The sequence below is a fragment of the Camelus ferus genome, chromosome 32 (assembly GCF_009834535.1).
Source record: "Camelus ferus isolate YT-003-E chromosome 32, BCGSAC_Cfer_1.0, whole genome shotgun sequence".
In the NCBI taxonomy this organism is placed as follows: domain Eukaryota; kingdom Metazoa; phylum Chordata; class Mammalia; order Artiodactyla; family Camelidae; genus Camelus; species Camelus ferus.
In genome coordinates this window covers 13,057,485-13,080,006 of record NC_045727.1, presented here as the reverse complement: position 1 = coordinate 13,080,006, position 22,522 = coordinate 13,057,485, and the positions used below count along the sequence as shown (strand labels likewise).

The 22,522-nt window shown below is 46.8% G+C and overlaps 1 protein-coding gene across 6 annotated transcripts in view; it reads left to right on the top strand.

The window, feature by feature from the left end:
- RNF185 (ring finger protein 185) overlaps positions 1–21,832 on the top strand; it is a 30,208-nt gene extending 8,376 nt beyond the window's left edge. For 2 of the 6 annotated variants that reach the window (XM_006185888.3, XM_014560272.2), the window contains exons 2-7: positions 7,707–7,930; positions 10,526–10,544; positions 12,622–12,734; positions 14,080–14,134; positions 17,187–17,304; positions 19,399–21,832. In XM_006185888.3, the coding sequence (XP_006185950.1) occupies positions 7,755–7,930; positions 10,526–10,544; positions 12,622–12,734; positions 14,080–14,134; positions 17,187–17,304; positions 19,399–19,496 (579 nt within the window). In that variant the 5' untranslated portion in view covers positions 7,707–7,754 and the 3' untranslated portion in view covers positions 19,497–21,832. Of the gene's footprint in view, positions 1–136; positions 220–4,167; positions 4,256–7,706; positions 7,931–10,525; positions 10,545–12,621; positions 12,735–14,079; positions 14,135–17,186; positions 17,305–19,398 lie in introns of those variants that run through there. The other 4 variants (XM_032472170.1, XM_032472169.1, XM_032472172.1 and 1 more) reach the window with 4 other exon arrangements.
- Positions 21,833–22,522: the final 690 nt, after the last annotated feature.

Genomic DNA, 22,522 nt, shown 5'->3' with positions numbered 1-22,522 from the left:
CTGAGCAGAGTGTTAGCCTATGTTATTCACAGTGATGATAGATACAAGTGCCTCCTTATTTTCACACTTGTGGGGAGAATCTGATCTTACCAGGATCAAACTAAGCATGTCCTGTTTTGGCTTTCCTCATACACAGTTCTGATGTCTCACCTACAGTGCCTTCAAGGAACGATGCTCATTCAGAAAAGGAAGTTGTGACTCATTCATTCAGCAAGTAAGGCGAGTACCAGCTGAGTGCATAGCTCTGTGGGGAATATAAAGATGCAGTTACGTGTTCCGTGTGTGCGTGTTCTGCGAGACCTCATGGCAGAGGGGGATTAACACTTTCTGAGCACTTACTGTGTGCAGGTACTGTGCTGGCCCCTTCCTGTTTTCTCTCTTTAATCCTTACAACTATCATGTGAGGAAGGTAATCGCCGCATTTTATAGTTGAGTAAAAAAGGCCTGGAGAGAAAATAATGACTGAAGTCACAGAGTTAGTGTCAGAGCTGGGATTTGAACCCAGAACCATCAGATTCCTCTGTGCCATGCTAATTTTAAGGTCAAAAGTCCATAAAAAGTTCAGGCACATTTAAGACAGTGATATAAGGGATGGCAGAAGGCCTCTTGAATGACTCCTCAAAAGCTTGTGCCAGGGTAAGCTGAACCCTGCTCCACCCTTTCTTATGAAACCTGGTAAGCTTTGAGAAAAACCATTGAAGCTTAAAATGAAACAAAGAAGAAAACCTTTTAATTCAGAAATAATGAAAGACAATGTGAAAAAGTAGGAACAGCTGAGCCTAGAATTCCCACTCAGATGTGTGTTATATTTGGAGATTCTTATCTCTAGGGCCTAGCACAGTGCATGGAACACAATGGATTTTAATAATTAATTAATGAACTTCAAGTATCTGTCCAAACTGCCAAAATTTCGCTGTATTTCTCATGTGACTTAGCATATGTTCTGTTTGGAAGATATACATGTCATTGGCAAGGATGAGCAAAGGAACCACTCTTACGTATTTTTCATGGGAGTGAAAATTGGCACATCCTTTCTGGAGGGTGCTTGGTACTATCTGTCAAAATTACAAGTATAGCTACCCTCTGACCCAGCATTTCTACTCCTGGAATGTGTCCTCAAGGGATAGTCTAGGACCTTGGTCTCCAAGGCAGGGAACAGGGTGACTAGGTTCTAGGGATGGGAGAGAGAGACTTTTCAGTCTATATCCTTTTGTACCTTTTGAATTTTGAGCCATATGAATGTGTTTCTTATTAAAAATATAAATGAAAATTTTAAATGTGAAAATTTCTGAGAGGATATTATGCTAAGGATCATCACACTTTAGTGTGGATTTCTTTCATTTGATTGCTTTCCTTTTTGTCCCCTGCTGAGATCTGAAGATACGGGACCTTTAGCATTTTCCCAGATTTTTTATGAGTATTAGTAACATAGTATTTATTATGGGAAAAATGGGAAGAACAGTTAAGCGTAAAAAAAACTTTAAAATTTTGCCCATGATTCCACTAACCAGGGACCACTACAGTTAATATTTTGGGGCCCTACCAGTTGTTTCTGTATCTTTTAACCTGTTGGTATCATACAGTATGTTCAGTTTGGTATACAATTTTCTGTCCTGCTTTTTTCACTTAACATTATGTTATGTAATTAAAATCCCCATGTAAGCAAAATCTTTATGGAAGCATACGTTTTAGTGGCCTCGTAATCTATTGCGTGAATGTATCAGTTTACTTAGCCAGGGAATGGGAGCTGGATGGGGAGAGAAAGAGACATTGGAATCACGGAACTCTTTGGAAGCTTAGGCAGGTCTGGGTTAGGTGGCTCAGCAGGGAATGAGCCTGACAAGCCAGGGCTGAAGGGCTCAAGGCCTTCTAGGCCTTTCTTCATACCTCAGTCCCAGCCCTTGCTGCCTTCCCACCCCCGTATGTGCTCTGGGCTCCAGCCACAATGAACTTGGAAATTGAGCTGTCCACTTGTCCTGTGTGCCGTGTCTGCATCCTCCCCAGCAAGCCCTGCCCTCACCACTCTGTACACACCACTGTCAGCACGTAGCACACTGGGCTGCCCTTTTGGTTTACTTGCCTGTGTCCCCTGTTAGGCTGAAACCCTTTATCTTTGTGCCTTGAATGTCTGGCAAATAGGATCATGAATACATCTTTGAAGGTAAGTGTGGGGTTGGTTGAACAGATGGGAAGAGTAGAGGGTACCAGAGAAAAGGACCAGTGCAGCCCTAAGGAAAAGAGACCAACTCTCAGCCTCCTCTGTCCTTCTGGACCTGAAAGGCCACTCATGCCCTTGGTCTTGTATTTGAGGGCCAGCCCTCTGTGAGCTAGCCGAGGACCTCAACTCCATTTAGACTCCAAAATGTTAGGGGCTAGTTTCTGTGTGTTCCAAGTTCCAGTCAGCTTACTCAGATTTCTTCCCACTCGAACCTTCTGCAAGTGTGATGTAGACATTCTTGGAATGTGGGTCCCATCTTGGCCTACATGTGGTCCAGCAGTGGCCTAATGAGCAGTGATAACGGGCTTGGACACGTCACTGTTCTGGTGGAAGGCGTCCACGTGAACAAGCATGTGCCCACAGGAGCAGGACCTCTGCTGGGTCACCTCTCAGATCATGCCAGTTATTTATCATCCAAATTTGTAATATGCATAACTAGGATTGACATTTCCAGATACCTCTGAACACCTGGGCCAGGAATTTATAGAGTTGAAGGGGCAGAGAAGGCAGATGATGAATGTTTGCAGCTCTAGAACCTGAGAACTGAACACAGGAATACTACAAAGAGATTTCTTCCTGAGGTTGAGTTCCCGGGGGCCTCCTTCAGGGATATGCAACTCTTGCTTTCTCTTCCTCTCTCAGTTCCTGTGAGGAGGGCCAGGCTAGCTCTGGCAGGTAGTAGAGTGTAGGTGCTGGGTCAGGCAGCCTCAGCGGCCAGGCTCTGCATTCCTAAGGGATTATTAAGTATCACACACCTGCCTTAGTCCCAGCACCACATGTGCTGCCTTGGACATCTCAAATTTAGGAATGGTTTTCAAAGCAAGAGGTGAACTTGTTCCTTAAATGGTCAGCTTTGTCCCAGATAGACCAGGTGCTGGCCTGCCTGTCTGAGATCTCAGCAGACTTGTCCCCTACCCTCCAAGATTATCTGATCTCTCCATAGTCCCTGTGGACTGTTGCTGGGGATGGTGTATTCTGAAGAGAAGCCCTGAGGTTATTGTCCCTCCCAAACTTTGCTGTGCTATGTTCCCAGAGTCCTCCCCTGTTTGAGAGCTGATTTTCCAAAACTCTTCCTCATCAGAGGACTATCTGGAGTGGAAGCTGGGGACACTTATTTAAAAATATAGATTCTTGGATCCTGTCCAGTTCCAGGTCCTATTTAAATCACTGAGGGGGTCTAGGAACCAGAAATCTGGGAGGGTGCCTTGTTTAGGAAAAACAGGCGAGTTTGGTGGAGCGCCTTGTTAAGACTTCTTACAGTTAGCTCCTGTCCTGGACTCCAGGGGCTCAACATGGTCTTGCTTTTCCTTATGACCCCTACCCCATAGTTGGTAGCCCCAGGCCTGGCGTGTAGTTGGTGCTAGAGAGCTGTTGGTTTAATGCATAAATGGATGAGTAGTGATTTTGCTTTGTACTCACTTCAAAGAATACGGAAGGTAGAGCATTGCACAGTGAATTTGAGGAAAAACAAAGGCCAGGTGTTTAATTTTGTAAAGCTGTATGTTAAAGGAGTAAAATGTAAGAGTGAAAAGAGTGCTGTTGTATTGCAAAGTCTGAACTGGGCACAGAATTACATGTATGATGGCCTGGCTTGGGCAAGTCCTCTAACATCCTGGTCTGATGTCCTCCTCTGTGAAATGGGGTGAGGGTCAGAAGTGGTAGTGGATGTGAATGTGCTATGAAAACTAGAAAGTAGATTCAGATCAGGAGTGAAGAATGGTCAGGGTAGGGACAGGGACACAGAACCAGCCACAACAAGGTGACTCAGTGTTTAGGTCCAAATCCAGGTCCCTCCAGGGACCAGGAGTTTTTAGCAGGGTGGCCGCTCAGCTATGCCCAGGGCCTGCTTCCTTTTTACTCTGTCTAGTTCCTGAGCTTACCAGGGCCTTCTCTTCTCTGCGCCAGTGTCCCAGTCCTTTTGGGTCCTCATGGAACATTCTGTTCTGCAGGTACTCAGTGAACGGTTCCCAGGGAAGGCTGCTCATCTCTGCCATGCTGCTCTGGCATGCGGTTCCTGGGCAGGAGGGGAGGTAGGAGGTAAGAGAGGAGGCTCAGGTGACGGGACCCAGGATGTGTTGCAAAGAGAGGTTACGTGAACAGCCAGCCTGGGAGTTGACCAAAATCGGTCACACACGCCTGTGCCCACTCTCTCAGCAAATATTTGAGTGCCTACCAGGATGGAGCTCTAGAACCCAGGTAGGGACTACACGGTCAGTCTCCAAAGGAGAGTGATACGGTCTGCCTAGAGCTGGGACATGGAGGCCTATCCCAGTGCCTGGCCTTCTGTAATACCGCAGTTCCCTGCATACTGTGAGCTGACCTGTTACTGTCCCCTGGCCATTCCTACCCTGACACTTACCATGACCTTTATTGTTCCCTTACACCCACGTGTAGGGAAATGCAAGTACAGAGCCTTGTTGGGCCAGGGGGTGGAGAGGGCAGTAAACAAGGGTGGGTGGTGGGTGCGTGCATCTTCCCAGCAGCAGCAGAACCTCCTGCCCTGGAGGGTCCTCCAGGTCACTGTGTTGTCTCACATGGCGTCCTTAGCAGCCCCGCACGATGTATGACATCCTCATTTTTCAAGTGAGAAAAGATATTCAGGCCATCAAGGGATTTACCCAGAGCTGTATGGCTAGTCAGTAGTGGAGCCAGGATTTCAACTCAGAACCTTTCAGAATTTGGGAGAATTGGAACATTTGGGGGGAAAAGTTTTTAATGTAAATTAATTTGTCTGATTTTAGAATTAATACAGGTTAAAATGTCAGTTTTATAAACAGGAAAGGCCTCTAAGCCCCCACCAGTACAGAGACAATCACTATTAATAATTTGGTATATTCTTCCACATTTTCAAAGACATTTTCTAATACTTATATTCATTATTGTTGTAACAAATTAATATTATACATATGTTTTACAGTTTACTTTTTCAAAAATGTTACTGTAAAAGTAATACCTACTTGTCATAAAACACTGAAACAGGATAAAAATATAAAATTCAGAGTTCCCTAGCCCTCCTAATCCCAGAAATAACTGTTGATAGTTTAGTGTGTGCCTTCTAGACATTTTCTTTATAAATGTGTAAATGTATACTCATTTATATACTTCACTTGTTCTCACCTAAGTAAATTCATACACAGACTCTTCTCCAACCTGCTTTTAAAAAAAAAAAAAGAAACTTCTTGTTATGGAAATTTTCAAGCACACACAAAAATAAACTAATGCAGTTCACCACCTGTTTCCAACAACCATCAACTTCCTTGTTCTTACTTCATCTTTTCTCTCCACTTTCACTTTTCCCCCTGGAGTATTTTGAAGGAGATCCCAAACATCTTATCATTCCTTCATAGATACTTAAGCATGCATCTTTACCAGATGAAAAAAATTTAAAAACATCACACTGTGCCATTATCATACCCCCCCAAATGAACAATAATTCTTTAGTATAACTAATACCCAGGCTAAATCAGTTTTTGTCAAGTCATCTCACAAACTTACTTTTACAATTGGTTTGTGTGAATCTGGTTCCAGTGAGATCCACATACTGCCGGTGGTTGGTATGTCTCAACTCTCAATTTATGACTCCACACCCTGCCATTACTGTTTATTTTTTGGAGAACTTTGGTTGTTTGTCCTGTAGAAAGTCCTGCATTCTGGATTTCCTGATTGTATCTTTGTGAAGTTAACACATGCATCTGTGCCCCATATTTTCTGTAATGGGTAATTCGTTTTAGAGCCCTGGTTAGAGTCTGTTTTATGGCAAGGATGCTTCATTGTTAGTGCTATATACTTGTCAGTGCATCACATCAGGAGAGACTGACTTATCTTTCCACATCTATGTGCTTAGTCCTTGATTTTAAAAAGTTTTTCTTTTCTTTTTTTTTTTTTTTTTTTAAGAAACTCATAGGTTGGGTACTTGAGCTGGAATGACAAAGGCCATACCATGGGCCTTCCAAGCGGGCTCCATCCTCCAAAGAAGGGAGCAGACATATATGGAGAGAAGGAAGTGTGGGGTCATGGGGAAGGTCTCAGAGCCGAGGCCAGCAAGGCGCAGTGCTGCTGGCAGCCAGCTACTCTTCTGGGACATTATGTAAAATGATGTAACTGAGTGAAAAAGTGGTGGCGAGCCAGCCTCTTCTGCCTGCTCAAGTCACTGAGCTGCTGGCGTGGTGAGGGACACTCGTGAGTCTAGAGTTCTGAGTCCGTGGTGTATAGGAAGACTTCTGAGTCTGAAAGGACTGTGGCTTTTTGGTCCTTACCTCCCCGTACTTTGGAAGCTGAAATCAGGGTGGTCTTCTGGTACTGCAGCGGTGAGTCCCAAATGTGTGGCAGGGCTGCCTGCTTTGGAGGCCAAGGGTGACATGACCCAGCAACCCAGCGCGACACAGTCTCAGAGCTAGGAGAGGACACCTAGAAGACCATGTGGTCCAGTGCCTTAGTTTACAGATGAGAAAACTGTGGCCCAGGGAGGAGAGAGGTTTCCAAAACCACCTAGCAAGCTGGAGGCACAACTGGGACCAGCATCCAAGCCTCCGGTTCTCTGACTGGTAGCCAGCTAGCATTTCCCGCTTGGAATTTCTGAGTATCCTTTGGTGGTGTTCCTGTGCTCCTTCTTGTTCAGCTCCTGGGGGTTCTTTGATTTGGAGGAGGTAGTAAACAGTGGTCTGTTTCTCCTGGCATTTAGTGGCTAGCCTGGTCTGTTGGTCGTATAGTAGTGGTTTGAATACTGAGTGTCATGAGTCCCACAGTCTGAGTCTCACATTCCTCAATCAGCCAAAAGGTCCCACAGTTTCCTAAAGGATAAAAGATTTCCTTTCGTTATGTTTATACTTACCTTTCACTTACGGCAGGTAATGCAGTGTTACCTATTTTCAGCAGTGATAGAAGCCTCCTCTTAAATGTATTGAGCTAAAAAGTTGATAGATTTAGACAAAATAAGGTAGGTGGTATTCTAACCTGACAGATGGAATGCGAAAGATTGCAGTGTGGAAGGCATTAGCCCACATGACCTTTCTGGTCCTTCCTGGCTTCCTAACCTTTCACTGTTACAGGCTTTTCTTTGTTTTCTGCTGTATACCAGTCACAACCTTCTGGCTTGAGCAGATTCACCTGCCAACATAGAGGCCTTTCAGAGTTAGAGGATAGCCTGTGAACTTTCAGCCTGATTGAGCATGTGTTTATCGCCTGGGCGGTGATCCTGGAAGAATGTGAAGGCAATGAGACAGGGTCCTAGTTCCCAGGGGGAGCCATCTGGAGGCTGCTCTCTATTTGTGCAGTTTGTGCATTTGTGTGGTGCAGTCTAGGCCGTGTTCGTGGGAAGTTTCTGAGTCATTGCTCTCTGGGTGGTGCCCCACAACTGTCAGCTTCTGGAACATCTGCCCAGGGGTTCAGTCATAATCTGAACTTACGGAGCTGAGAGAAGATGGGGGTATTGGCATGGAGACCAGGGGAGTGGCCTGCAGAAATGGATCACAGACTCTCTGCCTTTCAGGGTTTTCCTGGGGAAGAATCTTCACTCAGCGTTTGCTGACAGCCAAGAATGGCGAGCAAGGGGCCCTCGGCCTCTGCGTCCCCTGAGAACTCTAGTGCAGGGGGGCCCAGTGGCAGCAGCAATGGCACTGGAGAGAGCGGAGGGCAGGACAGCACCTTCGAATGCAACATCTGCCTGGACACAGCCAAGGACGCCGTCATCAGCCTGTGCGGCCACCTCTTCTGGTCAGTACCCCTGCCACTGCCCCAGAGGACACATGCCAAGTTAAGAAACAGTTGTGACCATGAACAGCTTTGGAGCAGAAGGTTTCCCACCCACTTTGGGTCCTGATGCACTCAGGCCCAAAGGCAGGAGACCTGAGTTCTCATCCCAGCTCCGCTGCTAAGCTGAATGACCTTGGGCGAATCCTGTCCCCACCCTGGGCTCCTTGTCCCCATCTCCAGAGTGACAGTATTCACCTTAGTGAGCACTTGTTCCATGCCACTTGCCACACGAGCCAGAGGCACTATAGCACAGTGGTTATGAGCAAGGACTGTGGACCAGACTGCCTGGCTCTAAATCCTGACTCCACCATTTCCCTCCCAGATGACCTTGGGCCAGGTGCTTACACACACGGTGCTTCATTTTACAGGGGTGTTTGGGAACATTAAATGACTCAAAATGTATAAAAGACGTAGAAAATCACACAGTGCATAATAAATAATACATGTTCACCATGGTCCTAGTGTTTACTGTATTTTATGCATATCAGAATGAAGTGGCAGAGTCAGTGTCCATTCCAGAACTGGCTCTGAGAACCTGGGTGAAAGTAGAGTTTTTGGATTTTTTTGTTTTTTTCTCTTTCTTTTGAGCTGGACCTCGAAGGGCAAATTGGGATAACTAGAGGGGTGAGAATGTCAGCCAGGTAAGGCAAAGAGTGGGTTCCACCCCAAGGCAGGCAGTTTCTCAGGACAGGCAGATGCACTGTTGGGCTCGTCTGAGAGCCTGAGGCTGCTGTTCTCCCTGATGGCACTGTGCGCGGGTGCGATGGGCAAGGGGATATGAGGCACCAAGACTGGTTCAGGGAGGATTGGGCCAGAGTATCACACCCAGATTTGACTGAGCAGAACATGGAGCTATTGAATATTTTTGAGCAAGGAAGTGGGATGAAGAAAGGGTCATTTAAGCAACATTTAAGGGAGTTTAAGTTGGCAACAGTGAAAAAGATAAATTTATTGGTGAATGAACAGAATGGGGCAGAGATTTTTGTTCTGGAGGCTCTTGCCCTAATCATTAAGTTTTATGCAGAAACTGTTGTCATCAGCTCTCTCCTAGAAATTGGAGATGCCCCAGTTTTATGATTGGGGTGTCATAAAACAAGGATTTGTAAGAATTAAGAATTAAGTCAGCTTACCATTGGTAAGAATACAGACTCTGAAATGAAACAGATGCTGAGTGGTTTGTCCCTAAGCGTGTCTGCTGTCCCCTCTCTACCCATTTCCTTATCTGTGAAGCGAGGTAACTGCACTCTCTCAAAGGGTAGTGTGACGACCATTCAGTGACATTGACAGATGAAACTCTATTCAGCCACAGCTGTTTAATGGATGGGGGTAATCAGCATCACTGTTACAATCCGGAGCTTCCCCCTGAGGGAGGGCACCTCCACTTCTCCCCCACGGCCCTTAAGGGAAGTCCCCAGTGGAGAGCTGCCATGATTTGGGTGCCCTCTGCTCAGTTTGGGATGGAGCTGAAAGGTTTATGTTGGAGTCAGGTGTCAGGTGTCTGTTACATCCAAGGAGGCTGTGTGTCTGGACTGTGAGACTAAACTGTGGTTCAGTAATTGGGAAAGGGATTATCCTCCTAGTCAAAATTTTACTTAGCTAGAGAAGTTACATTATGTGAGGGTCAGAAGCTGTGTCTACATTTTCCGCTGTCCTGGCACATAGTAGACACGCAGTAGATATTTTATACATGCATGAATGGATAGATGAAGAGAGCAAGAAAAAATTTAAATTTGGAGTTAGAGTAGCTCTTCTTCAGTTCTGTAAATGTCGTTTTTGCACTCAGTGCTGGATGATAGAGGGGCAGTAAAACGGAAGTCAGAAGACTTTTGGTCCTGGCATGGTAGGCGAGTTCCTCCATGTTTCTGCGTTTGGTTCCCTTGCTTTTGAAGCGACAGGCTGGGCAGCAGTGTCTCTAGTGTAACGCTCTAAGCTGGAAGCCGCCCTTTCTGCCAAGCAGCGTCCCCATCTTCCCATTACTTCAAGATGTTTTTACAGTAGACTTGAACTCTGAGGCTCCTTCCTGCCAGCAGAGCTTTCAGGGCTAAGGGCAGCTTGCATATGCAGTTAAACTGGATCTAGAGCCACACCTCCCTTGTGAGCCTAAGGAGGCTGTGAACCAACTGAAATCGAGTCTAAAATAGTACGTGTGTGCCTGTGCATGAGAATGCCCCCGTGGATTTTTTTGCACAGAGGATCCTTAGCTTTTCTGGATTCCTTCAGAGGCCATGACCCCTCAGAGGTCACCTTGTAAAGAAGCTTGGTCTGAGATGGTCTGGGACCTGGGGGTCTTCATAAGTAGTGGGATCCCAGGGGTGGAGACTGGGGTCCTGTCTCCATTGCTTCATTTTTCCTGTGACTTGAGCTCAGTCTTTTCTAATTTCTGAAAGCAGTGATCGCTGCAGACCCTCAGTGCGGTGGCAGTGCTCTGCAGTACGATGCTGTCTTCCCATTTTCCTGTTCCTACCATATCCAGTGTTTCTATTAATGAAATCACTTTTCTTCCTTTCCCCTGTCTCTTTCCTCCTTGATGACTGGTTGCCCTGGGGACTCTGGCAGTTGGCCGTGTTTACATCAGGTAAGATGCATTTCATTTTACTTTGTCTTTCATCAGCTGTGGTTGCACAAGACACCTCTAGTCTCAGGAGACTGCCGTCAGAATCTGCAATCTCCCCTGCTTGTGGGCTCATTTGCTTGTGTTCCCCCCAGCTCTTTATACATTTGACCACGGACAGCACTTGATGTAACAGGGGGTCAATGTGGTACCTGGGAGGGATGCTCCTGCCTCTGCTACCAATGGCCTCTGTAGCCTTGGCAGGCTTCCATCTTGCTGGGTCTCACTTTCTCATTTGTACGTTAGATATGATAGCCTGTTAGGTTTTTATTTCTGAGATTGTGCCTCTATAAAAAGTAACTCCTATTGTATCAAAAATCCCCTCCACCCTTAAAGGTCTTGAGAATGTTAAGAAGAGGGAAACTCAACAGAGAACTTTTATGAAAGGGAAAGAGTCTCTTTTCCCAGCTTTTGATTATTATGAAAACCACTTAGTAAGTTTTCACCAAGACCCAGGCGCCTGCTTGGTGGGACAGAGCCGGGCTTGGCATTCACAACTGGCTGTGAATAATCAGCGCTGGCTGAGTGTCTCCATGGTTGTTGGCAGTGGAGTCTCACACTAGTAGGTGGCTGGGAATGTGAGGGAGGACAGAAGTTCCAGCCTGCTAGAGCCTCCGAACCTGAGTGGGAGAGAGAACTGGAGGAAACAAGACAGGTTTGGGTTTCCGCTAGTTTTAGGGCTGCACATTCTGACCCCAGCGGAACCTGGTGGAACATTTCTGCTCTAAATTTATGAAGAGCTCATAACACTTAAGTTTTTGAGTTTTTTTAACAGTGAGATAAAGGAAATAAGATATAAAATCTTTAAATGCTGCCTTCTTCTTGGCCCTGAAGTCCTAGGTCCACATTTATATAATAAACTTTGTATCATTGGGTCTAAAGATGCCATTAATGTTCTAAGATAAATGTTGAGAATATATATAATTGTTTAATGTCTACAAAGACACTACAGGTAATACATTTTCATCATTTTTGTTTTGTTTTTGAGAAAGTTAAACAAAATGATTTACTATAACCAGTCAAAGGGGCTGGAAAACCCCAAATAGGATTCTAGTGTTTTTAATTTTTTCTTTTTTCCCCAAAGAATATTGCGGTTTTATTGTTCACAGTTAGAAGTTTATGGTATTTTTCTTGGACCCTTTCTTTTGACGCATTATATTAGTTTCCTATTGCTGATGTAACAAATTTCAACAAACTTAATGACTTATCACAACACTGAGACTTATTATCTTATTGTCCTGCCAGTCAGAAGTACTCAAATCAAGGTGTCAGCAAGAGTGTTTCCTTCCGGAGGTTCTGGGAGAGAAATCATGTCCTTGCATTCTCTTGACTCATGATCCCGGCCCTCATTTTCAAAGCCAGTAATGTAGCACCTTCAAATCTCTCTACTTCTCTCCACTCCTCCTCACCCCCCGCCTCCATCTTCACCTGGTGTTTTTAATTTTGAAAGAAATAGTACAATGTGAAAATCAGTGAAAGTACATAAAAAACACTAAGCAAATTTAGATAAGAAGAAAAATCTATTCTTTAGCACGTAGTAAATCACCAGAAAATGGTCAGCTGAGGCCCAGATGCTGGTGTCTGAAATACAGAGTTAATGAGGAAATGCTGTAAAAGTGAGAAACACAGAAAAAATAATAATAATCTGACTGCCAGGGTCATACAGTGGACCCTCAGGGAAGGTGGAGGTGTACAGTTTATTATTGCTGTACCCACGGCCTAACCTGAGGCTGGATCTGTCAGGCCTCTTGACACAGCTCCAGGCTTGCAGTTCCTTCCTGCCATATTGCTGGGAGCCCCTCAAGAGAGCGAAGCATGAAGAAGCCTGTTTAATTATGATGGCATTTAAAGGCAGTTTTGATTTCACCACTAGTAAATATTTATTGAGCGCCAGGAGCGGGAAGCAGAGAGTTGGGTTGCTCAAGGTGTTCCCTGCTGGTTCTGGTGTTTCCAGTGTGCGGCCTCTGGTCCGTGTCTTCTGCTGGCTCAGACTGACCACTCTGGTGGGTTTGTGCCGTCATGCGGTTTTCTCTCCTTGCAGTGGTTGGAGACCAGACCTAACAGACAGGTGTGTCCAGTTTGCAAAGCCGGCATCAGCCGTGACAAGGTCATCCCGCTGTACGGCAGGGGCAGCACCGGGCAGCAGGACCCCAGGTGAGGCTGTGGCGCCCCTCACACCCCCTCCTCCCCTTGGACACCTCTCACTCCACCCTTCACGTAGTGCCTGCAGGTCCTCAGTTTGGGGATCCAGATGGGAGCCTGCGAGGAGGGGAGGGGATCGGGTCACCCTTGCTGGGCTGTAATACAGATGTGCCCTGAGCGTCTGCCAGTGGCAGGCAGTGTGCTGGGCAGCGCACAGGTGTGCTCGGTGCTGTTGAAGGAGCCTGGGAGCAGGGTGTCAGCAGGAGGGTCTGCAGGGAGGGGTTGCTTCAGCAGTGACATAGACAGGGGAGGAGACACGGGTCCAGGAGGCTTTGTGGAGTTTGAGGTTTCTGGAAATGGAGTTGTGGGTGGGTCTGGCATTCTACAGACACAAGTACTGAGAGCCTTCATAGTGTAGTGCATGGCACGTGCAAACACACATTCACACACGTACACACCCCCCAGACTCCTGGCCAGCCCGCCCCAGCATGCCCTGTACCTGGATATATTGGCTTTTCTTAAAGGATCTTACCCTTCACCTTCATTAGCCTTTGTATTTGTTGTCCCTCTGCCTCTCCTGCCTCCCCAGAGCTGCTCGACCCCCTCGTCCTCCACCTTCTGCCATCTTCAGTGAGCAGTCCTAAGGTTACATCCTCCTTGAAGTGGCCTTTCTTCCCCACGTTAGTTGCTTTTACCTGTGCTCCCACTCCATTTAGTTGACACCTCTATTAAAGAAGTCTCTTCCCACCCTGTATTGTGACTGGTTGTAGCCCTCTTAAAACCATGGGCACCTCAAGAGTAAGGTCTGTCCTCAGTCTTACCATCCCGCTTAGTGCCTGGTGGGTCCAGTATCTGGGATGAGTGATGGGAGGGGCTCGGACCCAGAGGCAAAAAGAATCATGTAAAGTACTTGCCCAGGAGTAGTGGGAGGTGGAGCTGAAGGTAATGGGGCAGAACAGAGAGACCCTGAATCTCAGCCGGCTCTGCCTACGGGCAATCCTCTGTTTCAGTTTAGACTTGGGAGTTTTGACGTCCGTGAGCCCTGTATCACACAGGTCCAGGGAAGGTGTCTGGCCGGCCGTCATAACTAGTCTGGGTCAGGCTCTGTGAGAGGAGTGGGCTGCGTGCCATCTGATGAACGTCTTGTAAAAACTGGATTTTCTCCCTGGTTTTCTACACACTAAGGAAAAGCAATTGCAGGTGGAACAGAGTTAGTATTAATTTGGCATAAGTTCATGTGGTGGGCATGAAAGGGGGCTGTGGCCCTGACCCTGTTGGTGAAATGCTCCCAGTCCATTCAGGGACCAGCTCAGAAGCATTTCGTAATAGACTTACTTTACATCATTTCTGTTTTCAGAGAGAAGACCCCACCCCGTCCTCAAGGACAGAGGCCAGAGCCAGAGAACAGAGGGGTGAGGAAAATTCTAGGAGAAGCTTCTAGAAATGAGTTCATGGCTTTAGAAGTTTCCCTTTTGACCCTACACTTTTTTTTCCTTGACTACAAAAGTAGAGGAAATTTGCAAAATACAGAAAGGGAAAGAGGGGAGAAAATAACTAATATTCACACCATCCAGAGATAACCACTGGGAACGTTCTGGTCTATTTTCTTTTCTGTTTTTCTATAGTTACCTATACACACAAATTTTGTAGATCTGTTTATGTGTGTGTGTTTTTTATAGCTAGATGTATGTGTAAGCATGCATTTTTATTTTTACAATATTTGGTTCCTGTTTTGCAAGCCTCTTTTAAAATTTAATTCATTTTGTATTTAGTGCCTTCTGTGTGCTGGGCCTCATTCCAGGCACTGGTGATACATACATCAGTGAACACAGTGAAGACCCTGCCCTTGTGGGGATTGTAGGCAGACTGCAGAGACACTGCAGGTCCGGTTCCAGACTACTGCAGTAAAGCAGATACCACAGTAAAGCGAGTCACACAAACTTTGGTTTCCCAGTGCATATAAAAGTTATGTTTATACTATAGTCTATTAAATATGCAATAAATAGCATTATGTCTAAAAAAATGTACAAACCTTAATTTAAAAATACCATATTGCTAAAAAATACTATCATCTGAGCCTTCAACAAGTCATAGTAGTAACATCAAAGATCACTGATTACAAATCACTGTAACAAACATAATAACAATGAAAAAGGTTGAAATATTATAAGAATTAGCAAAATGTGACAAATGTGAGCAAATGCTGTTGGAAAAATGGCGCCAACAGACTTGCTCCATGCAGGGTTGCCACAACCTTCAGTTTGTAAAAAAAAAAAAAAAACAAAAAAACAGTGTCTGTGGAGCACGATGAAATGAGATATGCCCATACATTCTCAGAGAGGGAGAGAGATTTCATGATATATCTTGAGATTTTAATACTTTATTTAATGGCTGTTTAGTGTTCAGATGTATAGCCTTAACATTACTTAATCCTTTAGATTGAATGAAGTCAGGGATCGTGATAGAAATCAGGATCTCTTCTCAAGATTACTCTTAATAATAACAGCAGTGGACACTTGCTGGATGATTATTACATGCAAAGAACTGTATGTTAAGGGCTTTATATGCATGACCTCATTTAAACCCCACATCAGCCCATTTAACAAAAGAGGAAACTGAGGCCCAGATAGGTGAAGGGACTTGTCCAGGGCCATACGGACAAGACTGAAGCCCAGATCTGGCTTATATTGAAGTCCCTGCTCTTGACAACTGGGCGACAGCACCTTCACCTTCCCAGGCTCTGGTTCGTAACGGAGCATTAGCTCCTAACCCAGGAATCAGGCCCTGTCCTGAAGACTGGTGTACAAGCACCTGCAACCGCCAGTGATGCTTTTTGCCTACTCTGCCCAAGGAACATAAACCCACCAAAAGTCAGGACTCGTGGGATTGTATAGGTGTTGCTGGAAGGAGGCCGGGGAGTTTGTCCTCGGGATTGCACTGAATCAAGTGGTGGTTCCTGATGAAACAATTGCACCTTCTGTGTGAGGCAGCCTCGATCCCAGGAGCCCTCAGACTCACCATGCTGGCTCTGAGTGGGAGGCATTTCTTCACTGTGCAGATGGAACGTGGGTTAAATTGGCTGTTAGGCCTTCTAGGTAGTGCTGCCCGGCAAGAAGTTTGGAGCTGGATGCCAGACTGCACTCAGTGTGGGACAGGGAGTGGCCACTTCCTTGACTTGCGGAAGACTCACAAATGAAGGCCAGTCAACTCTTTGTGAAAAGCAATTGGCCCAATAATTTTTCTTCTCCCTCTCTATTTTTTTTAATTTTTTTTATTTTTTAATCATTTGTTCTAAAGATCTACCCAGGGATGCAGAGGAAGAGAGGAATTTTTTTAAAGATATGCACAGTAATTAAGATCATGGGTTTTTGGACTATACTGACCTAGTTTTAGATCTAAATTCTATCCCTAGCTAGGTCATACTAGCTGTGTGACCTTGGTGAAGTTATCTCACCTCTCTGAGCCTTGGTGTGGTCATCTGCAGATGTGGGTGATGCTGATATAAGAATTAAGTGCTATTTGAGTATCCTGGTGCTTAACACAGTGCCTAACACAGAGTTGGCACTTAGAAAACAGGAGTTAACTTATTTAGAATATTATGATTTCTACAGAATTTTTTCATGTGTAAGATGATGCAATGTAGACCATGCTATAGGGAGGAAAAGCTGAGGATGATACCAGACTGCTGACAGTGGTTATTGGCTGGGAGGGTGTTGTAAAGTGGAGGGGAAACAAGGAGACCTCTGACTCTGTGTCATTTATTCCTGTAAGGTGTGAGTTTCTCGTAACAAGCATATGTTACTTTTGTAATCAGAAAAAAATTGTTTTGAATTTTTAAAATTCTCTGTAACAATATTAAAAGAAAAATGTTGACTGAAAATTCTTACCCATATCTTTTCCAGATAGGTACATATTGCCACATACTTGTGACCATGGTGTTCAAACAATTTTGTCTGATAACTTGGTCATAAGAGTTTTTCTGTGTTGCTGCATAGTCAGCGTAATGTTGTTTTAAAAGGTGTATCAAGATTTTGATCATAACCTCCATTGTTGCTAATTAGGGTTCCTACTTTTTTTCTGTTATAATGTGTGGCTTGTTCTGATGCTCCCTGGTAATTGGGCATAGGGGTTATTGACAATTTAGCTGCTATAAAGCATGTAGAAAATTGTACTGGGCAGGGTGGGACTCTGGGAAAGAACCTGGAGCTCTGAGAACCCTTACTTGGAGCAGCAGAGAGATTTACTTTGGGTCAGAGCCAGTCCCTTCTGGCATTCACAGCTCTTTAGCTGGGGCCCCTCGAAGGCTAGATGGGCAGAGGGGCCACCAGGGTTCCTCTGCCTTGGGATCTCGATGGGAGGAAAAGAGTAGCAGGGAGAGACGGGTGCCATGTGTAAGGTGACATGTTAGACAGGTGCAGGAGAAACCTGCTTGCTGTTCTTCTGAGCTACATTTCTTCTACACAGGGATTTCAAGGGTTTGGATTTGGAGATGGTGGTTTCCAGATGTCTTTTGGAATTGGAGCATTCCCCTTTGGGATATTTGCCACAGCATTTAACATAAACGATGGGCGGCCTCCTCCAGGTAAGACCCTGTTCTCTTGGTAATTTTGCTGGACGTCTCCTTGGAATTCGGCAGTATCTAGGTAACTGCGTGGATAGTCAGCCTTTTCAAAATATGTTAAACTCCTTTTAGATTCCTGGTAGTCATGGTAATGATATTGCACACTTACCAAATATTAGGCATGTTCAGAATGCCTCTCGTTATGAAATTGGGAGCCTCACGATAAGCCTGTGGGAGAGGTGGGCAATTAGCTTCATTCTACAGATCAGAAGATGCTGAGTGGTGTTTCCCAAGACATACCCCGTGCCCATAAAATGAAGTGGAAACTGCACAGCCAAGGAAGAGCGCAGTCCTGGGCATGTGCCTCCTGCTTTGACCACTGGGGGCCAGGTGGGGTGAGGCGACTGCAGGGAGTCAGGGCCTCTCTGTTCTCTGGCATCTCTGGCCAGCTTCCCTCAGGACACACGTGGGGCTGGTCCTCAGTGCCAGCCCTTTGGGAACTCTGCTGAGGTCTGCTGCCTTCTGCTGCCTTTCTCCCTCCAGCCAGCCCGAGAGTGCCAGTCGCCTTCGGGTGGAGCAGAGCAGTTAGGTGGGCACCCTGAGCTTTACTGCAGTCTTGTGCATGGGTCCCCATCCTTACCATGGGGCCTGCAGAGCTCCGAGTTCTGTTGAGCTCTGCCTGCACTCACTGGGGCCTCGTGTGTGCTCGGCACGGTGTGAGTACAGAAGGGGCCAGGGTGTGGTTCCTGGCCAGGAGCCTATGCTTTAGGGACAGTAGCCTCTGCTGAGCCGTCCTGTGTGTCCCCTGCCCCGACCCTGTGCTTGGCACAATGCAGACAATTGATAAGTCTTTGTTGACTGCCGGCCTGCCTGACTCCGTCAGAGCCCCTATTGGGACAAGTACAGCACTGAGAGACCTGGGGACTGCCCTTCCTTACCTCATCTGCCTCAGAATTTCTCCTCTGTTCACATGCGATTTTCTCAGAGGAAAGAGACCCCATAGGACAGGGTATGCTTCGCTCTGAAGCAGGGCAGGGCCCCGTGGAAGCAGCAGGTACCTGCCTGGTAGCTTGTTTCCATCCAGCCTGGTCCAGAGTCACCCTGGGTTCCCCAGGGGAACAGTTCAACGGCCAGTGGACTCTGGATCACTTTATCCCCCTGCCACAGTTTTCCATTGTCACATTTAGTACAAGTTGCCCGTCTGGGATATAGATTCTCCTAACTCTCCTTCCCCCAGACAGGACAAGGAGCTCTACATAGTAGCTCTTAAAGCAGAGAGGAGTGGAGGCCATGTTCTCAGCCCACTTCAATGCAGTGAGGGAGGCAGGTCGCTTTGCCTGTCTGGGTCCTGGTTCTCACCTCTGGAAAAGGAAGACACCCACACGGGGCTCCCTAAGACCCCTCCTGCTCAACAGTGCCAGAATCTAGAGACTCCATGACGCGGGAGGCAGTGCACAGGGAGGCTGAGAGCACAGCGGTGGGGCTCCCCACTAACACATGCACCTAGAGATCTTGTGCAGGTCACCCCGTACCTGTGCTTCAGTTTCCTCTTACACAAAATGAGATAATACCCACCAAGCAATAATGTGTAGACATAACAGCAAACAGGAGATGCTTAACAAACAGTAGCTTTTAGGGGGGAGGGTATAGCTCAGTGTAGAGCGCATGCCCAGCATGCATGAAGTCCTGGGTTCAATCCCCAGTGCCTCCATTAAAATGAAAAAAAAAAAAAAAAAAAAAAAAACTTAATTACTTCCCCCCCAAACAAATAAACAAAAATAAATACAAATTTAAGAAAAAGAAAATGAATTAAAAAAAAAAAACAGTAGCTTTTCTTTTATTTTTCCAAGACTTCCCTGTTCTATTTGCACCTGCAGACCAGACCCTCTTAGGATAAATTGGAGACTTTGTCCTCATTGTGACATGATCCCATATGTTTCATTATTCTAATTTGCTTTTGTCTAATATTATTTGGGGTTTGGAAATCTTTTTAGTGTGCAGGATTCTGTTGTAAAGAGATGAAGGTTGATGCTCTCAACCTCTGACTCGTGTGGGCAAAGTGTGCAGAGCCGCAGCATTCTCACAGCCCCTCTCTCCTTCCTCCTGTCTCTCCAGCTGTCCCCGGAACGCCCCAGTACGTGGATGAACAGTTCCTGTCACGCCTCTTCCTGTTTGTGGCCCTGGTGATCATGTTCTGGCTACTGATTGCCTAATGCTGGGCTCTCGGCCTACATCCACAGCAGGGCCTCTGGACCTGTGACACGCCACCCCCACCTTGATGTTTGGCTTCCTGGCTAATCCTGACCCCCTGGAATCAGTGGGGTCAGTAACACATCAAGGAGTCTTGTTTTTCCATCAGAGTTGTGGTACTTAAGACCAGTTGTTGAGGACCCTGGAAGATGGCCACTGCTGTAAACACCCTGCTTTAACCTCAGGCCTTAGCATTGAGTCATCCCTCATGGGTTACACCGTGAAATCCTGTTCCAGCCAGCTCAGCAGGGCCTGACTCTGCACAGAGAAGAGGCAGGAGGAGAGAAACTGTCAGAACAATTTCACTTGAGTTTAATATCACACAAACAAAGGGATGAACCCAGTCGTACTTATGGGAACTTTTTTTCATCTCTTTAAATACCCCTTGATAAGTGGCCTCTGAAATCAGTGGGACTCATACAGAGAGGTTCCCCTTCCAGGTCCCAGTGCCGTTCTGTCCTATTTCCTCCCTTCCTCCTCAGCAGAGATGCAAGAAATTGCTGTCCTGTTAAGATCATAACTGCAGCAGCTGAAGCTGGAGTCGCTTCATGAATTCACCAGAGACCCAAAGATCTTTTATTGCCTCTGGGCCATGCTGGTGTCTTTGGCTCCAGAGTGGCCTGAATGACCTTCTGTTTTCCTGATGTGGATTATCCCCAGAGACACATGGCTTCACTCACAGATTTCCCATCAGCTTTCCCCCTAAAATTGTGCATATCTGCCTCTCTGCCAGAGGGCATCTAACCTGGATGACTGCTGGAGCCGGGGCCAACAGTGCGTTCGCAGAGACCTGCGGTCAGGGCTCAGGTGGATTCGGAGCTCAGATGCTGGAAGGACTGAACACGCAAGCCCTGACCCCAAGGTGGCAGGGGCTCCAGGTGCATCCTTTCCCACACCCCTTGAAGGAAACTGGGGGCCTTGTTAAGTCATCCCAGCTGCATGTTGAAGACCACCCTCCTCAGAAGCCAAATTGTCCTTTAGTGAAGAGGCAGGGAAGGGGAAGACCAGCATGTGACCCTGACTTTGGTATGGCTTGAAGACTCCTCGTCTGTGTGCTAAAACGAGGGAAGCATGGGACTCCAGGGCAGGCAGCCCCTGGTGGTTCGTAAAGCAGGCGCAGAGCCTGGGAAGCCTCAGCACGATGGTAGGATGTGGTCTTTCTGTAGAAGTTCCCCAGGGACTTCATGGAATCATTCTTCCCAAGCCCTGATTTGTTTTTCGACTTCACAGGCTTCTTTCTCTGAATCTGATTGAGGGAGTGTGGGGCCGGCAGGAGGCCAGTTCACTTAGTGGGATGGTTCTTGCTTTGCCAGTCCAGCCTCTTCCTAGAAATCCAGCGTATTCCAGGAGACCCTGAGGGTGAGGGGAGATGGACTTACTCTGGGGGCCTCTCTGTCACTTCACCAGTCCACTCTGCTCCTGGTTTACCCCCAGCAATAGCCAACAAGTGGTCAAAAGCCCCACCGAGTGTTTTTCCCAGATATGAGCCTGCATAGTGTGTGGAAACAAGACCTTGAGAAAGATGAGGGAAGCCCTTCTCCCCTCTCCACAGCACCACCCCTCTTCCCCCTTGTACCTTTCAATGCCAGAGTTCAGTGTTTAAAGAGACAAAATACAAGTATTGAATAGGTGATTCATTTACCGAATCTGTTTGGTAGGAGTAATCCACCAGCTTTACAGTGTGCCTGATGGATTCTAAACATTCTCCTGGCACCCACTCACCTGGAAATCCCCAAAGTCTGAGGGGCCCCTGGAGTTTCTCAGTGCAATGGCCCCACCTAGTGATGAGAGAAAGGACTTCAGTCAGAAATGAGTTCCAGAAGAAAGGTTATTAAAGAAGGGTTGTAGGTGAGAAGAGAATAACTTAGACCCTTAAACAAAGTGGAGTGAGCCCAGGAGCTCCACCAGCAAAGGCATCCCAGGAACCTGCTAGCAAAGCCAGATTGGCCACCTGTCCTTTGATTTTGAACCTTGCAGCCCCCACTCACCCTCTGCCAGGAGATGGGGCAGGAGAGCCAACTTGGGACTGCTGGCCCAGCCCCAACAGGGAGCCCCCTTCCCACCACCCCTCTGCAGGCTCACCACCTCGCCCTTCTGCCTAGGCAGTTTTGCTCTCTTTTGTGTGTGTTTTCTATGTTCTTGGCCCCCACCCTCCTCCTGCCACCTTTGTGGATTAGGACCAGGTCCCAACCACGGTCAGAAAATGACACTGTGTACAGTGGCACACCTTGACCAGTCACTAATTTTCACTGTTGTGAAAGTGATTTGATTTAGAATTAAACAAATGGTTTTACATTACTGTGAGCTGTGGACTTATTGTCTGTGTCAGGGGAGTGGAGGGATGGGTTGGGGACTAGTCACACCGGTCTGGCCTCTGGGAAGCACCTGTGCGTCCTCGGATATGTCACACTGAGGACGAAAGTCTTCAAACACACATGGATAATTAGAAATGAAAAGCGTAGGCTGGAGGCCTCGCTTCATACACAACCCCGCCCTAGGTGTGACCTGTCTGACAGGCAGACCCAGTCCTGAGAAGTGTTTGGAATTCCGACACTTGCAGGCTGCCACTGTGGAGCTTAGCTTGTGGCTGATCAGAGCCCTGAGGACCATCAGGTTGTTCAGTGTCAGCATCTCTCCCTGTGTTCCTCAACGAGGCAGGTAGGCCCCCAGCCAAGCCCTCTACCTGGAGCAGGGGCCATGCTGCGCCGTGAGGTCCCTCGGTAGCAGAGTGTGAGATAGAAGGTGGTGAGATGACAAACCTGACTCAGCCTCAGGCTCCCCAGCACCTCAGAGCTACAGGTCATCCCTCTGGGAGGAGCCCTTTTCTCCCTCTTAAACTTTGACCTAACAGTTATCAAGTGAAAGAGTGCCAGGGTATAGTAGGAAACGCAAAGGTAGGCAACTCCAGGAATTCACAAGCCCAGTAAGACAAGGAAACATGCACAGAAGAGGAATGGGACTGTACAAGCCTCCCCCTGCCAATTGTCCA